General features: G+C 35.6%; 1 protein-coding gene across 2 annotated transcripts in view; it reads right to left on the reverse strand.

Annotated features, from left to right (window-relative positions):
* Nucleotides 1–17500, reverse strand: part of myom2b (myomesin 2b) — a 92680-nt gene that overhangs the window by 45577 nt on the left and 29603 nt on the right. For both annotated transcript variants that reach the window (XM_073920583.1, XM_073920582.1), the window contains 5 exons: nucleotides 13340–13523; nucleotides 12906–13080; nucleotides 11445–11566; nucleotides 4997–5184; nucleotides 4741–4867 (listed from right to left, as the gene is read on the reverse strand). In XM_073920583.1, coding sequence (XP_073776684.1) covers nucleotides 4741–4867; nucleotides 4997–5184; nucleotides 11445–11566; nucleotides 12906–13080; nucleotides 13340–13523 — 796 coding nt within the window. The remainder of the gene's footprint in view (nucleotides 1–4740; nucleotides 4868–4996; nucleotides 5185–11444; nucleotides 11567–12905; nucleotides 13081–13339; nucleotides 13524–17500) is intronic.

The raw sequence follows: 17500 nt of genomic DNA on the forward strand, positions 1-17500 counted from the left end.
CTATTATGTTTAGAAATGGGTCTTCTTTCATGAAACTGGGAAAAATTTACAAGGAGGGTAATAATTCAGGAGGGCTAATAAGTATGACTTCAACTGTATATGTTACAGGTTAGATCTTAGAAGGGTGAGTATACCATACAATCAACAAATATCTATTGATAACATTCTCCCTGTGTAGTCTTTAACTCAGGCCTATCACAAAAAAAAAAACAAAATACACACACACAAAAAAACTGAATAAATAAATTTTAAAAAAATTTGCTACAGAAGGGTCTGGATCTCCAGTAGGAATGCTGTAAGGTTGCTGAACACTAAGTCACAAAATCATGTTTGTAAGTCTTTTGTTTGTAGCTGTGGGTAAGTCTCATGATTGGTGTTTTGCACGAGTAAGTTTTTTACTTCCTTTAAGTGTTCTTAGGGCAGCATTTATAAAAATGCTAGCCTGGTACAAATGTGACAGTTTAGAGCTTGTTTGCATAAGTTTCAGTTGTCATTTTGAGTCATAGAGATAGTCATTCATACATTTTCCTTCGGCTTAGTCCCTTAATTATTACGGGTCGCCACAGCGGAATGAACCGCCAACTATTCCAGCATATCGTTTTACACGACGGAAGCCCTTCCAGTCACAACCCAGTACTGGGAAACACCCATACACTCTCATTCACACACACACACATTGATAATGTACACTACGGCCAATTTAGTTTATCCAATTCACCTATACTGCATGTTTTTGGACTGTGTGGGAAACCCACACAGTTCATGCCAACGCCAATATTAAAGGATTGAAGTGTACAGAAGCTAATCTGGGATTAGTTTATTGTACGAAGCGCGTCGTTCAGTCATCGCTTATACATGCATTCACTGGTTCATAGGTTGCATATGAAAGGCGACGATTGACGCACAGCTTTAATGTAAAGAAAGTAAATGCAAACATTTTATTATTAATTTCAGCATGCTTTCAAGATTAAAAATATATCAGAAATATGGGAAAATACTTAATGATAGGATGATAGTGGGACAGAATGGTAAAATACGGGAGAATTTCGGGAAAAACCAGGGGGGTTTACATGAATGAAGGAAGTGTTTGTGGAGAAACAGTTTTGCAAGATAACAAAAAACATCTTTGCGAGGGAATGCAAAAAAACTTAAAAATATGTTTTTCTATCTCTCAGTTTTTTTTTCCCTCCCAGTTTTTTTTTTCTTCCAACAAATTTTTTCCCCACCATAATGTCCCTTCTGGGTCTCCGTATTGCAGTGAATGGAAGAATACAACACAATTTTTTTACAATGCTATTTGCTTAAATAATAAAAGAAAAACTTCATGATGATGTTATCAAGACTTTCAGAAAGAGGTAAAAATGTGAGACTGATGATGGCAACCAGAAGAGAAAATAACATCAAATTTGCTGTCCTGTCCCATAGACGTTGCGGTAACACTTTACAATAAGGTTTATTAGTTAATGCATTTACTAACATGAACTAATCATGAACAACACTTGTACAGCATGTATTAGTCATGATTGAACATTTACTAATGAATTATTATTATTATTATTTTTTTTTTATAAGGGTTTTTCACCTTTATTTTGATAGGACAGTAGAGAATTCAGACAGGAAAGCATTGGGAGCAGAGAGAGGGGAAGGATCAGCAAAGGACCTCAAGCTGGGAATCAAACTCGGATCGCCGTGAGCATGTTAGTGCTATATGTCAGCGCGCAGTACCACTAGGCTACTGGCGCCAACAACTAATGCATTATTAACATTCATGCCCATGCTTGTTAACATTAGTTAATGCACCATGAGTTAACATGAACTAACAATGAACAACTGTATTTTCATTAACTAACGTTTATTGATATGAATAAATACTGTAGTAAATGTTTTGTTCGTGGTTTGTTCATGTTAGTAAATGCATTACTTAACATTAACTAATGAAACTTATTGTAAAGTGTGACTGACGTTGCATTAGAAACCCCTCACACAAGCAGCAATTTGTTCTTTGTAATTTGAACCAAAGATGATATAATGCATACATAAATACATATAGATGTTCATTGCTTTTTTTTAAATAAAAATATTAAAAACTCATACTCAAGCATCATAACTGGCTTGTGAAAAGGGTCCATATACTACTTTCTTTTGATAATTTAAGTTCAAATTTAATGCGACAGTCACCAAAATGTCACAAATCTAGAACAAAGCTTACAAAGGGCCAGTTTCAAAGAGTTATACAAATTATTTGAAGGGTACTTTAAGATGAAACTTCACATACCGACTCTAGAGACATCAAAGGCTTTTTTGATATCTTGTAAAAATGTGCATACTAGGTCCCCTTTAAATAACAGATTCCGCTAAGCCACATAATCTCATCTGTCTGGTTTTGTCGGCAGTGCAAGAATGATAGGTTTTGCCTGTAAAAATGTTTTATGTGCAAGTTATATCATAACTGTGTAATTTACAGCAGTTTGTTGTCTGCTTGTTTAATTGCAAGTTAGTGATTTGAATATATAAACATATAAATATATTAATTTTTCTTCAGCCTCCTTTCTATTTCAGAAGTCGCCACAATGGAAGGAACAGCCAATTATTCGGCGTATGTTTTATGCAGCTGATGCCCTTACAGCCACAACCCAGTCCTGGGAAACACCCAAACACACTTATACACTATGGCCAATTTATTCATTCTTTTATTTTCCTTCAGCTTAGTCCCTTTAATTATCAGGGGTCGCCACAGCGGAATGAAACGCCAACTTATCCAGCATGTGTTTTATGCAGCCGATACCGATCCAGCCGCAACCCAGTCCTGAGAAAAACCCATACACACTCATACACAATAGACAATTTATTCATGTATCCTTTTTCCTTCCCTTTAATTATAAGGGGTTGTCACAGCGGATACCCTTCCAGCTGCAACCCAAGTACTGGAAAACCTCCATACACAATCATTCACACACATACACTACGGCCAATTGAGTTTATTATGGTATAAACTGTATTATTGAAATTGTATTTCGTGTTTGTAAAGTACACCCATCGTAAATGTATAAGTCGTATCCAAACAAACAAAGAAAATGTTGTATATGTGTCTGTTCTAACCGCAGATTTTGGAATTGTACCCTCGTAAATTACGAGTACGTTCCGTTTTCCTTTACGTTTTTATAATTACAGATGCATGCATTTTATTTAAGCACAAAATATTTATGCCAGCGATTTTATTCCACAGCGTATTCAATTCACCAATAGCGCATGTCTTTGGAATGTGGGGGAAACCAAAGTACCCAGAGGAAACACAGGGAGAAAATACAAACTCCACATAGTAATACCAACTGGTCCAGTCGGGACTCGAACCAGCGACCTTCTAGCTGTGAGGCGAAAGTGGTAACCGCTGAGCCACTGTCTAATTTTTTTTCAAGTATTATTATTGTTATTTTTAAAGGGTCACGAAACACCAAAACACATTTTTTTTGAGCTGTTGACAGTCGTATATGTGTCCCACACTGCTAAAAACACTATTAGGACACCTATATTTCACTAAAAAGTGTAAATTGGTTGTTTTTGCGTTTTTTCAAGCAAAATCATACTTCCGGTTTGAAACTAATTTTTGAAGCTGCGTCACGGCCATGACATAATAGCGTGTATTCCAGCGTGCAGACTGGACGTCTGTGCCAGAGTGTGTCTTATTACGTCTTACAGTGTGCTGCATTAATGCATGAGTAAGGCTTGGTTCAAACCAATCAGCGCGCTCTATTGTGCAACTTCATTAATATTCATTACTGTCATCGTTTTTAGACGACAGAGACGCCACGTTGTGTTGGCAAAACAAGCGTGAAGTGTTGCTTTTATAGTTTGCTGCAGTTAAGTTTTGTTTTCATTTTCTCTCTGTGAGAGCGCAGCTGGAGTCACGCGTGGATTAACAGTGTACGCGACGCTCGACAACAATAACTTACGTGTCTAAGGAGGATTATTGTTTACCTGAGAGCTGTTCTCATCTGCAAACGCTGAGATCCGGATTCACTTGTAGTCTTCTCTTAATAAAGACGCAGCTCTAGTTGCTGGTAATTTTTGTCCTTTCTCTACAGATTTGGTAAGTGAGCGACCAGTGCTCTTTGTTTCTTCAGTTTGTTCGTATCGAACCAAGTTAACTATTGCACCGAGTGTAAACATGTTAGCACTACAACCAAATTTTAACCTCGTGTAGGATTTTCACAGCATTTTGTGACCAGAATAACACAAGCGGCTTTCTGACACTACCTGCCGAGTGCATCTAAGTTTCCAGGAAATTCTGAGGGTTTTTTTTCTCTCTTTTGCCGAGCGATTAATATCAAACATTGCATGAAAAATACACGCTTAGAGCAGCTTCTCGAATCAAATATCTCGTTTGTCGCGAGGGACATGAATGAATTCCCTGAATGAAAGAGCCAAACTGCAGTTAAAGTCTACCATTTAATAATTTGGCAAATAATTCGACTACAGATGTCCATGTAAACACAGTCACTTTGTCCCCTGTGTGTGTGTGTTTTGACTCTGAAAGTCAGCGCGTCCAAATAGACACTCCCACACCATGCCTCTTTTCTTCCTCCGACACTCCCCCCTAAACAGAGCTGGACACGCCCACTTTTCTGACTTTTTCCAAAGTAGAGGTGTGAAAACACCCTGCTGAAACGAGGGGGTTTCATGGCCCTTTAATGAACAAAACAAATCATTAAGCATTAAATGTGTTAGCAGACTTCACATTACCGGGTTCAGACATGGTCCAAGCGTCACATCTGAAGGAAGGGCTAGCGGTCGAGGGATCACCAACTCCAACCACATTAGCACCATAGACCCTAAACTGATACACTGAGCCAGCAGTCAGACCTCCAACCTTCAGAAAGAACATTTCATCTGAGCAATTACAGTATTATAACACCACACTATTTTATTAGAAACCCATTAACATTAGCTGATACAACAACAGCATGCACAGGATGCTGCAATACCAATACATGGCCACCTTGTGCAGTCTTTCCTTAACAGGCGGGATGTTGACCTCCTTCCACGTCTTCTTGGCCACGTTGCATTTGTCAATGTAATAATCGGTGACCTCTGCTCCTCCAGAATGGATGGGCTGCTTCCAGTTGAGCACCATGGATTCCCCGTCACAATACAGAAGAGAGATGTCATAAGGGGAAGAGGGCAACTCTGTGGAGAAGACAGATTGCTTCAGTTGGATGTAGCCATTACTCAATGTCTTCTACACGGGGCAACATGCAATGACGTGCAAGGCACATCTCTGGCTTATAATATGCACATTTCATAGGGAAATGTTGCGCCTGGAGGTGTAATATAATAGGATGAAATGCATCTTAATGTTGCACATAAATATAAGGCTCAAATTATAGCAATGCTTTCAGCAAGAGAATGTAGGACTCACAGTGAAAACAGAATGAGCTGCTTTCTGTCTACTGCCTACATAAACAGCTGCCTTCTGAAGAAGCAGTGTAAAGGAAATGGATACGCATTTAGAATATTGAACATGTAAGAGCTTTATTTTAGAATACTGGGTCACACTTTATTTTGATGGTCCGTTTGTTTAATTCAAGGTACATTGCATCTACATGACAACTAATTCTCATTAGATTAGACTGTTATGTTAGGGTTGGGGTTAGTGTAAGTTGACATGTACAGTACTTGCAAAGTTTCTTATAGTCAGTTAAATGTCTTTTTAGCAGCAGTATCAACAGATATTAAGCAGACAGTCTACGAATACTCAAACGGACTGTTAAAATTAAGATTATACTGCAGTTTTGCGAAAGGTGCTTCAAAAAAGTAATTATTTACATAATTAAAATTGTATTTAAATTACATTCTTAATTACAATATTGGAAAAAGTCACTTAGTTACTCAATAAATTATTTAATTACTTGAACACAAAACAATCAATGTATAAATGCACTACATATAAATGTTAGAGCCGCATAAACAATTGAAACCTTTATAATTATGACATGTGTGAATGAGACTTTGTGATTGCTTATGAACTGTTATTAATAGTCATTTGCTCAGTTGTGTCATATTAAATGCAAAGATGACATCACTTGTTATTACAACTTGACATAATACATCACAACCAGTCTTCATGTTTGTCATGTCAACTTGACATTACCAAGACACCATATCTTGTCATAAATATGTCATAAACATGACTGCTAAGAGGCCATTATAATAGTTCCATGAATATTTTTATGATCACTTTTGTAGTGGAGCAAACTGTATTTGCATTAAATGTATATATATTTTTTGTCAAAAATGATTTTAAAGAGATTCATTAATATTTCATGACATTAACAGCAAATTTAGCTTGTACTATAGTAGTTAAGGTCAAAAAACTATTAATGACACTGTTATAAAAATTATGACATTTATACTGACTTCATGACAATTATGTTTATGACAGATTTATGACAAGTTTTGTTGTATTGGTAATGTCAAGTTTACATAAAAACAAAAAACAGGTTGTGATGTATTTGTTAATGCCAAGCTGTCATAAAAACAATTTTAAAATTTTAAATGCCATAACTGATTAAATTACACCTATTGACATTTGTTATAAGCAAGCATAGAATCTCCTTCACATTTAAAATATTAAAATATTAGGCTGAATAATAAAATCTATTTCTAAATAAAATAAGTAACTTATTATTAGCTAGGAAAATATAAATAGCAGCAACACAGAAAAGTTCTTACAACATTTATGACAGGTTTTCATTAAAGTATTGGCTGCTAGACAATTTCATTCTTGCACGGCAGATGAATAAACATTTCTGTTTAGAAAAAACAATAAAAATAGATGTTGCCAAATTTCCCTTTGCAGACATAATTGGAAGTTGAAAATGATAATAAATTACAATATATATCAAAGAATAATGTAATAAATTAAAAAATTGAAATAACATTACATTGCCACTTAAATAGTATGATAATATCATATTGTGGGGTCATTCCCACCGCTAATATTTACTACCTTTTAAATGTTTTGGGTCAGTTAGAACATTTGATGGTTATATAAATTCTAAGTCTTAAAAGTTGAACTTTTCTTATCCACTTGTTGACTGTTGTGTATACACTCACCGGCCACTTTATTAGGTACACCTTACTAGTATTGGACCCCCTACTGCCATCAGAATTTCCTTAATCCTTCATGACAAAGATTCAACAAGGTACTGGAAATATTCCTCAGAGATTTTGGTCCACATTGACATGATAGCATCACACAGCTGCTGCACATCCATGATGCTCAGAGATGCTTTTCTGCATACTTCGGTTGTAATAAGGGGTTATTTGAGTTCCTGTTGCCTTTCTATCAGCTCAAACGAATCTTTCCATTCTCCTCTGACCTCTGTCATCAACAAGGCATTTGTGCATACAGAACTGCCACTTACTAGATATTTTGTCTTTTTCAGACCATTCTCTGTAAATCCTAGAGATGGTTGTGCATGAAAATCCCAGTAGATCAGCAGTTTCTGAAATACTCAGACCCTCCTGTCTGGCACCAACAACCACACCACGTTCAGAGTCAATTAAATCACCTTTCTTCCCCATTCTGATGCTCAGATTGAACTGCAGCAGATCGTCTTAACACAGTCTACATGCCTAAATGCATGGAGTTGCTGCCATGTAATTGGCTAATTAGAAATTTGCGTTAACAAGCAGTAAGACAGATGTACTTAATAAAGTGGCCGGTAAGTGTACATTGGAATTGTTTGACTTTTAAGCACTGTTGTTACTGTTATATAATTTATGCACTGTAAAAAATAAGTTGGTAAAACATTCAAGTTGTCTCAACTTAATTATTTTTGCAGATTTAAGTGGACTGAACATAAAACAATTAAGTTAGCCCCAAAAAAACCTCAAAAATTGTGTTAAGCTCATTTTAAATAAGTAGTTTAAACAAGCTGCAAAACTCTTTTATTGAGTGTACACCTTCCTCTATAAGCCATCTTGTGTTATAAGGTGTCACTACAGTAATTTATTGAGTTGACTTGAGAAATGCTTTCATCTAATAATTTCATTTTCATCACTGATTTAAATGCTTACTATATATCCCCCAGACAGGCCTGCCTTTTTTAGGTCTAAAAGTTTCATCTTTAGTTGTGTCCTTTGAAGTCTCCATATATGGAATTGTACTCCTGAGTCCAAACGCAGGATTGCTGTTCACTCAAGCTAAAGAGTTATAAAGCAATCAGCTCTGCAGATAATCCAGATCTGTAAAAAATTAATAGACTTCTGCTGCTGGAATAATTTACTTGTTGACTAAGAGTTCCATTGAGATGTGAAAAGAAAAACATTCTCACTCATCTGGTATAAATTATTAAACCAATTTAGCAAAGATTGAAGGGGATAAAATGATTTCTAAAACATCTCTGTCTACCAGGGGTATGACCATAAAACATATTCACACTGTGATGTTTATATGTCACAGTAACTTTTTAAAATCACACATACTGTGAAATGCATATCACAAGACAAAAAAGGATTCATAAACCACATCATTAATATAAAATAATACAAAATACACTTCCCACCAAAACATAAATCGTTGAGCAATGAAATGCATCATAGTGTTTATTGGAGCAATAAACCATATTGCAGAATCCTTGTGGTATAAGTTTACCATGTACTGTATTGAACTGCAAACAAAATTGTTGAATTTATAAAAGCAAATTAGTGAAAAAGTATCATTATATAACTGTTAGGTATCTGGTCCCTGCTCTTGCTCCCACCAACAGAGATCTCCACCACATTTTCTGAGAGGGTGCTCGCTGCAGAGCCATTTGAGCAGAGCTGAGCTCCAGCGAGGGGGAGCATGAGCTCTCGCTCTGCCTCCTAAGCTGTTTTAATGCGTACACCAACCCCACCCCTAACCCTACCCCCAGTGACATCACTCGTAGAAGAAGTGCAAAAAAGGTGGAGCTCAAGCTCAAGCTCCCCCTCTCTGGAGCTCAGCTCGGCCAAATGGCTCTGCAGCGAGCACCACTTGCATTTTCCTGATTGGACTCCATCTCCCATAAATCTCTCTGCCTAGCAACTAGAGACTAGTATAAGTGGTGTAAAGTAACATATTACAAATACTTAATTTGCTGTAACTGCATATTTTACCCATAAATTACTTTAGTAGATTAAGAAACATTTATTTACAGTTGAAACCAGAAGTTTCCACGCACTGTCATTGTTAAAAGTCAGATGTTAGAATTATCAAATTTGTTTCTGTTATGCTTAATAGTTATTTTTGAGAAACTGTTTTAATTTTCTTGAAAGTCTAGTTTACATGTAATACGATTATTATGCCTCTGAAAAAGCTCAGATGATGGTGTCAAGGTTTTGGAAGTTTCTGATTGGCTAGTTTACAAAATTTGAGTTAATTGGGGGCACAACTTAAGAATAGTATTTAAGGAAAACCTCAAACACACTGCTTCCTTGTGTGACAACATGGGAAAATCTAGAAGCCAGAATCAACAAAAAAGCCAGATTACAATTTGTTAAATTACACTGGATAAATAATATTTTTTTGGAGACATGTCCTGTGGTCTGATGTAACTAGGAAGATTGAACTGTTTGGCCATAATGATCAGTGTTACATATGGAGGACAAAGGGAAAGCTTACAAGCCAAGGAACACCATCCCAACTGTGAGGTATGGGGGCAGCAGCATCATGTTGTGAGGCTGTTTTGCTGCAGGAGGGACTGGGTTAATTCAATGCATAGAGGGCATCATAAAGAAAGAACATTAGGTAGAAATACTAAAGGAACATTTCAAGACATCAGCCAGGAAATTAAAACTTGGCCACAAATGGGTCTTCCAAACAGACCATGACCCTAAGCATACTGCCAAATTAGTTCAACTGTGCTTTAAGGACAACAGAGTGAATGTTTTAAAGTGGCCATCACAAAGCCCTGATCTCAATCCTATAGAAAATGTGTGGACAGAGTTGAAAAAGCTTGTGTGAGCAAGACAGCCAACAAATCTAACTCGGTTACATCAATTCTGTCAGGAGGAAAGAGCAAAAAATCCTTCAAACTATTGTGAGAAGCTTGTGGAAGGATACCCAAAACATTTGACCAAAGTTATACAGTTTAAAAGTAAAGCTAAAAAAATACCAAGGAAATGTAAACTTTTGACTGTCTAGAAATTAATAAAAAATTCTTCTTCAAAAAAAAAACAAATTCTCTCATGATTCTGGCATTTGGCAAATGTAAATTATTTAGGTAATCCTAACGAACCTAAAATAGTAAACGTTTAGTATGATTTACCATCAGACATTTAAAAAAATATATTGTTCCTTTTTTTGAGTGTACGTAAACTTCTGGTTTCAACTGTATGTTTTTAGTCCATTTTTAGATCTGTATGGGTTATTTTACTGCACTGTTACACCTCATTCACACTAACAGCGACTTTGTAGCTGCCTGTCGCTCTGGGTGTCGACATTCTGCAAAAGCAGGTCTGTGTAGGTATATACAACACAAATACATCCGCCCTCTGAGCCTCTAAAGTTGAAGGATTCTCATGTTTGTCAAGTCGCTCGACTTGCCCACCTGGTCGCTGTCGCACGTGTTGACTGAGTTCACTAGTAGTTGCTCAATCTACATTGAAATGACCAGTCGCTTGTCGCTTTTCTGCTGCAAGTCGCTTGTAGTGTGAATGAGACTTTATACTCTACCAAAGCTCATTATGATTATGTACCTCCACATACATTTCTGGAGAGTGCCAAAAACGTCCCTGGAGTTACGATTTTTTGCAGTTTTTGTTTTCGCAAATCCACCAGAGGCCGCTGTCGACTGACTGACTGACCAACTGCAATGCCTAATACATGCCTTAATGCATTGAGTTGCAGCCAGGCGATTGGGTGATTAGAAATTTGCATTAACAAGCAGGTGTACCTAATAAAGTGGCCGGTGAGTGTATACAGAAATCGCAGTTGTGATCTTAAAAACTAAAAACAGCCCACTTTTTTGTACCTTATATGATGTTTGAAAACAAATAACATCCATTAGTCGTGTTTTACATGCATCATCCATAGTCATCATAACACATCGTCTGGTTCATGGTTTATTTCTTTAATAAAAAAAAAATAAAAAAATTACTTGCTGATGTCTTTTTCCACTCAACTGTGCTGTATACTAAAGAAATGTTTGACGTGCCAAATTAATCTTTTCTGTTGTTATTGCGTAGGAACTCTCCAAAGCGCTTTCTATGAATGAAGATAAATAGAGACATTTTACAACCTGATGTAAAGTCATTAAAAAGGAATCTGGTGGGAAATTTCTGTCGGGTACCTTGTTTTGTCATTACGCTATACTTCCTGTTCAAAAGCAGCTTCTGAGTGTGTTTAGCAAAAGGAAAAATGTATCGAATAAACAGTTGATGGAATATCAAAAGAGACTGTGTTTGGTGAGACTACTTACTAAGAGCAGCTCTCACAGAAAGAGGGGCTGATTCCTGGGATTCGTCACTGAGGCCCAGCTCGTTGATGGCTTGTACGCGGAAAACATACGACTCACCGGTGGTCAGGCCATGCACAACAAACCTGTGTGAACCCAATAATGAGGTAGTGAAAGAGGAAATTGATGTTCCTTAATTTATCCTTTACAGAGAATAATATCCACAAAAGAAACATGTCAGCAACACAAAATCCTAAAGAAAGCTTTCCGATTTCCCATCAAGAGATACATGCTATGAAAGCAACATACTTTCTAGTTTGTCGATATACTGCCTATGGGTACCTGCAGCGTCTTCATAGTGGTATAATATGTTTGACAAGTTTTGCTTCAATATCTCATCCCTGGGACTGAGCAATGACCTACTTTAAATAGATTCATGAGATATAGCATGTTTCCCAGAACTTTGTACATCTAAGAAGAGCAAAAATAATATTTTTCAAGTCAGAGTCTGTTCATTGCTATTACAGTTTAGTTCAATTACTTTAAAAATGTTCATCAATAATAAAAATAAAATCAGAGCTGCTTGATAGGTGAATCTGGAGTAGGTGATAGTGTCATCAACCAGCAAAATACAGTTCATGTGTTCCTCTCATAGCAAAGTGATGATACACGGGCAACTTTTACAGCAATGTCGCCCTGTTCACTCGACAGTTCTTTTTAATTTATATGAATTTAATTTAATATTTTTATTTTATTATTTTATTATATTATGTATGTATTTATGTATTTATTTATTTAATTTAATTTATTTAAATTTATTTTTTTAATTTAATTTTTTTATATTTAAATTAACTTAATTTAATTTAAAAAAATTATTTAATTTAATTTAATTTAGGCAGTTCATTCCGCTGTGGCGACCCCAGAATAATAAAGGGACTAAGCCGACAAGAAAATGAATGAATGAATGAATGAATGAATTTAATTTAATTTAATTTAATTTAATTTAATTTAATTTAATTTAATTTAATTTAATTTAATTTAATTTAATTTAATTTAATTTAATTTCTTATTTTATTTTATAATGTATTTATTTAATGTATTTATTTTTGTTTTACTTATTTTATTTATTTTATTTAATTTTGTTTTGTTTTTATATCCAATTTAACTTAATTTAATTTGAAAAGATAATTTAATTTAATTTAATTTAATTTATAGATTTATTTATTTATTTATTTATTTATTTTATTTGTTTTTATTTTATTCCACACAATTCCTTCTTGTTGTCCCAACACAAATCGATAAACTTAACTCATTTGATTGAACATAAATTTGTTTTAAACCCACTTAAATTTGCTAAAACGAGTTTTCCCCAAAAAAAATTGAGAATTGTGTATTCTCATATAACTAAATACAAAACTCGTTTTAACTAAGTAGTCTGAACAAGCAGCTAAAGTAATTTTTTGAATGCATTGTGTACTTATATACCTTGTGTGCTTATGGGGCTTGTGATTAGCCGATGCCCAGTCCTTAGAACCTTTGACACAAGAATCGATGTAATATCCAATCAGGTTATTGGGATCCTTCGGAGGAGCCCACTGGATTAGAACAGAGGTGTCTGTTTCCCTGGTTGCGACGACTTGTCCGGGAGCCGAGGGCACACCTGAATGAACAAAGAACTTCATTTCAAGGCTGATTTCACCAACCAGCCCAATCAATTTCTTGATGACCTATCATGCATGAATTAGTTCCACTACAGAAAGGCATATAAAATTCATTACTGCCTTAATAACAACATCAAAGTCACAGCCTGACCAAAGCTTCAAAGATGTATATGCAATTTTATATGCAGAAGATTCACCATTTCAATAGCTTAACTGAATATATCGGAAGAGTGGTGGCCTTTGACATGCATTTTTTACCCTTTAGTTGCAAGGTAGTTATAGTGCTGGTGGGCTCCGAGGGTTCACTGATGCCATATATATTAGCAGACAGAACACGGAAGAGATAGTCCTTTCCTTCAGACAGGTCGAAGACAGCATAGCGAGGGGATCTGATGGGCACTTTAGTGTTCACTCTCTGCCAAGATCCTGCTCCGACCTGAAGCTGTATGATAGCAGAGCCAGCAAAACACAATATTGAGCATTGAGAGGACCATGCTTTTGGCAACCACGAGCATTAAGGAAAGATTACAAATTATCTTTCATGTCCAGTGTTGTTAAAAATTTATTTGGAAATCATTGATTTTCATGTTTAAATTATATACATAGACACAATTCTAGTGTTTTTGGCTCTATACACCAACATAATTTATTTGAAATGAACAAGATGTGCTTTAACTGCAGACTGACAGCTTTTATTCAAGGGTATTTACATCCAAATCAGGTGAACTCTGTAGGATTTACAACAGTTTGCATATGTGCCTCCCACTTGTTAAGGGTCCAAAAGCAATTGGACAATTGGCTTCAAAAATCTGTTCCATGAGCAGGTGTGTTATTCTCTCATTATCCCAATTATAACTCTCAAGATGAGATCTAAAGAGCTGTCACTATCAGTCAAGCAAGCCATCATTAGGCTGAAAAACAAAACGAACCCATCTGAGAGATGGCAAAAACTATAGGCATGGCCAAAACAACTGTTTGGAACATTTTGTTAAAAAGAATGAATGCACCAGTGAGCTCAACATCACCAAAAGACCCTGATGACCACAGAAACAACTGTGGTGGATGAACAAATAATTATTTCCCTGGTGAAAACACTCTTCACAACAGTTGGCCAGATCAAGACCACTCTCAAGGAGGTAAGTGTATGTGTGCCAGAGTCAACAATCAAGAGAAGGCTACACCAGGGTGAATACAGAGGGTTTACCACAAGATAAACACCACTTGTGAGCCTCAAAAACAGTAAGGCCGGATTACAGTTCTAAAAAGCCTTTACAGTGCTGGAACAAACATCCTATGGACAGATGAGATCAAGATTAACTTGTAACAAAGTGATGGGAAGAGTATGGAGAAAGAAAGGAACTGCTCATGATCCTAAGCAGTGAAGCATGGTGGAAGTAGCTACATGGCTAGGGCATTTATGGCTGTCAATGGAACTGGTTATCTTGTATTTATTGATGATGTGACTGCTGACAAAAGCAGCAAGATTAATTTAGAAGTGTTTCAGGTAATATTTTCTATTATTATTATTGTTATTATATATATATATATATATATATATATATATATATATATATATATATATTAGGGATGTAACGGTATCAGAATTTCACGGTACGGTAATACCTCGATATGAATGTCACGGTACGGTATTTATTGAATCATTTCCAAGAAAAAACAAAACTTATGAAAATACTCCAAAAAAGTGCCAAAAGTGTCAATGACATACAAATTAGTCATCTATCTGTAAGCTTTGAAACAGGAACTTCAATTTTAATAACAAAAAAATATTAAACCATGTAAAAAAAATAAAGTTTTTAATTTAGTAGTGTTGAAAACTCATCACATTCAACATTTAATCACTCACTCACTTAGATAGAGATGGGTTTAAAGGAAAATTATCATATAAATATAATCTGGTAAAAGCTGGTATCTCTGGGCATTTACAATGTCCCCTGCAACAGAAAAAAAAAACCTCTCATTTGGGACGGAGGTTTCTGGGACAAGAGAGATATGACTTGGCCCAGGTTGACAGCAGTGGGTAACGTTGTGCATTGTCTTTCCCCCACTTGAGAGGACAAACCATGAGTAAGATAGAGATCTCATGTCTGCATCAATCTGAACAGTGTGCTGACAACACCGCTATTCAGTACGCGCGACAACACAGCTGATAAGAACTCGCGCGACAACACAGCTGATAAGAACTCGCACGACAACAACGCATTTCAGTACACGCGCGGCGACAACACCCGCTTTAGAGTTTTACAGCTCTTTTTCATCCCCTCTTCTAGCAGCACACTCCATTTCCGCATTACTGGATCTGTAGCGACAACAGACCGCAAGGGATGATGGTCAAGCATGGGCTGATGGGAATTGTAGTTTTCGCTACCTCCCGTTCGCTTCATTCGCCTAAGCAAATTTTCTCAGAAGACCTATAGTTTTACAGAGTCATGCGACTTCGGTAATATCGAAAAAAAATTAATATTGCGGTATGACGGTATTTACAATACCGTTACATCCCTAATATATATATATATATATATATATATATATATATATATATATATATATATTATTAACCAAATACTTCAGAACTCATTGGAAAGTGCTTTACAGTGCAGATGGAGAATTACCCAAAGCATACTGCAAAAGCAACCAAACAGTTTTTGAAGGGAAATAGGTGGATTGTTATTCAATGGCCAAGTCAATCACCTGACCATAATCCGATTGAGCATGCGTTTCACTTGCTAAAGACAAAACTGAAGAGAAAATCTCCCAAGAACAAACAGGAACTGAAGACAGTTGTAGTAGAGGCCTGGCAGAGCACAACCAGGAATGAAACCCAGCGACTGGTGATGTCTATGCTCTCCAGAATTCAGGCTGTAATTGACTGCATAGGATTTGCAACCAAGTATTAAAAAGTAAAAGTTTGAATTATAATTATTATTCTGTCCAATTGCTTTTGGGACCTTAACAAGTGAGAGGCACATTTGCAAACTGTTGTAATGCATAAAGCAGGGGTCACCAATCTCGGTCCTGGAGGGCCGGTGTCCCTGCAGGGTTTAGCTCCAACTTGCCTCAACACACCTGCCTGGATGTTTTAAGTATACCTAGGAAGACCTTGATTAGCTTGTTCAGGTGTGTTTGATTAGGGTTGGAGCTAAAATCTGCAGAACACCGGCCCTCCAGGAACAAGTTTGGTGACCACTGACATAAAGTGTTCACCTGATTTGGATGTAAATACCCTCAAATTAAAGATGACAGTCTGCAGTTAAAGCACATCTTGTTTGTTAGTTTTAAATCGATTATGTTGGTGTATAGAGCCAAAAATGTTGAAATTGTGTCAATGTGCAAATATTTATGGACCTAACTGTATATATATATATATATATATATATATATATATATATATATATATATATATATATATATATATATATATATATATATATATATATATATATATATATATATATATATATATATATATATATATATATATATATCCTGTTTAAATAGTCAAAATTATTAGCCCAATTGTGATCTTTTCTATAATATGTTTTTTCTTCTGGAGAAAGTCCCGGCTAGAATAAAAGCAGTTTTAGACAGAAACAGACCAAACCATCATTATACAATGACTTGCCTATTTATCCTAACTTGTCAAGTTAACCTATTCAACCTAGTAAAGCCTTTAAATTGCACATTATTGCTGAATATTAGTATCTTGAAAAGATGTTAAAAATAAAATAAAATAATGTTCCGTCATCATGGAAAAGATAAAAGAAAACGGTTATTAAAACAAAAAATAAACAGGAGGACTAATAATTTTGACTTAAACTATATGTGGTATCTGTGTTGTGTACTTGTATGTGGTAATGTATTTTGAGGTCAGAGACAAATTTTCAGGGTGGATAATAACGCAAGTAAAGCAATAGGGAGATTTCAGGAGTTACTGGAAATATTGTAAGATAAATTTAATATGGGAAAGAAAAACAAGATTTTTTTTCAGCCACAAATGCTCCCAGGCACTAATTTGATTTAACAGAGCAAAGGACTGGTGATGGATTTGCCACAGTCCCAATATCATCAATCACAAATCCCACTAAGCACTCAAACATTTTTTTTTCTTATTTTCATGTATCTTGGCTTTTACTGTATTTTACCATTTTTATAATTAAAAAAAATATATAAGACAGGTGATAACTGTGATTAAATAAGAGATCAATCCGAAGGAAAATGAATGAAGGATAACTGTGAAAACTCAATTAAATTTAACACTTAAGTTTAACAAGGACATATTAACCCATGTGTATTGTTCAATTCGACAACCCTTTCATTATGTTGGTGGCTGTTTTTGCCCCATTGACTTTCATTATAATGACATTATTTCATCACAAAGTCATGTCCCCATTATCATACATT

This window comes from Danio rerio, chromosome 13 (assembly GCF_049306965.1).
Source record: "Danio rerio strain Tuebingen ecotype United States chromosome 13, GRCz12tu, whole genome shotgun sequence".
NCBI lineage: Eukaryota > Metazoa > Chordata > Actinopteri > Cypriniformes > Danionidae > Danio > Danio rerio.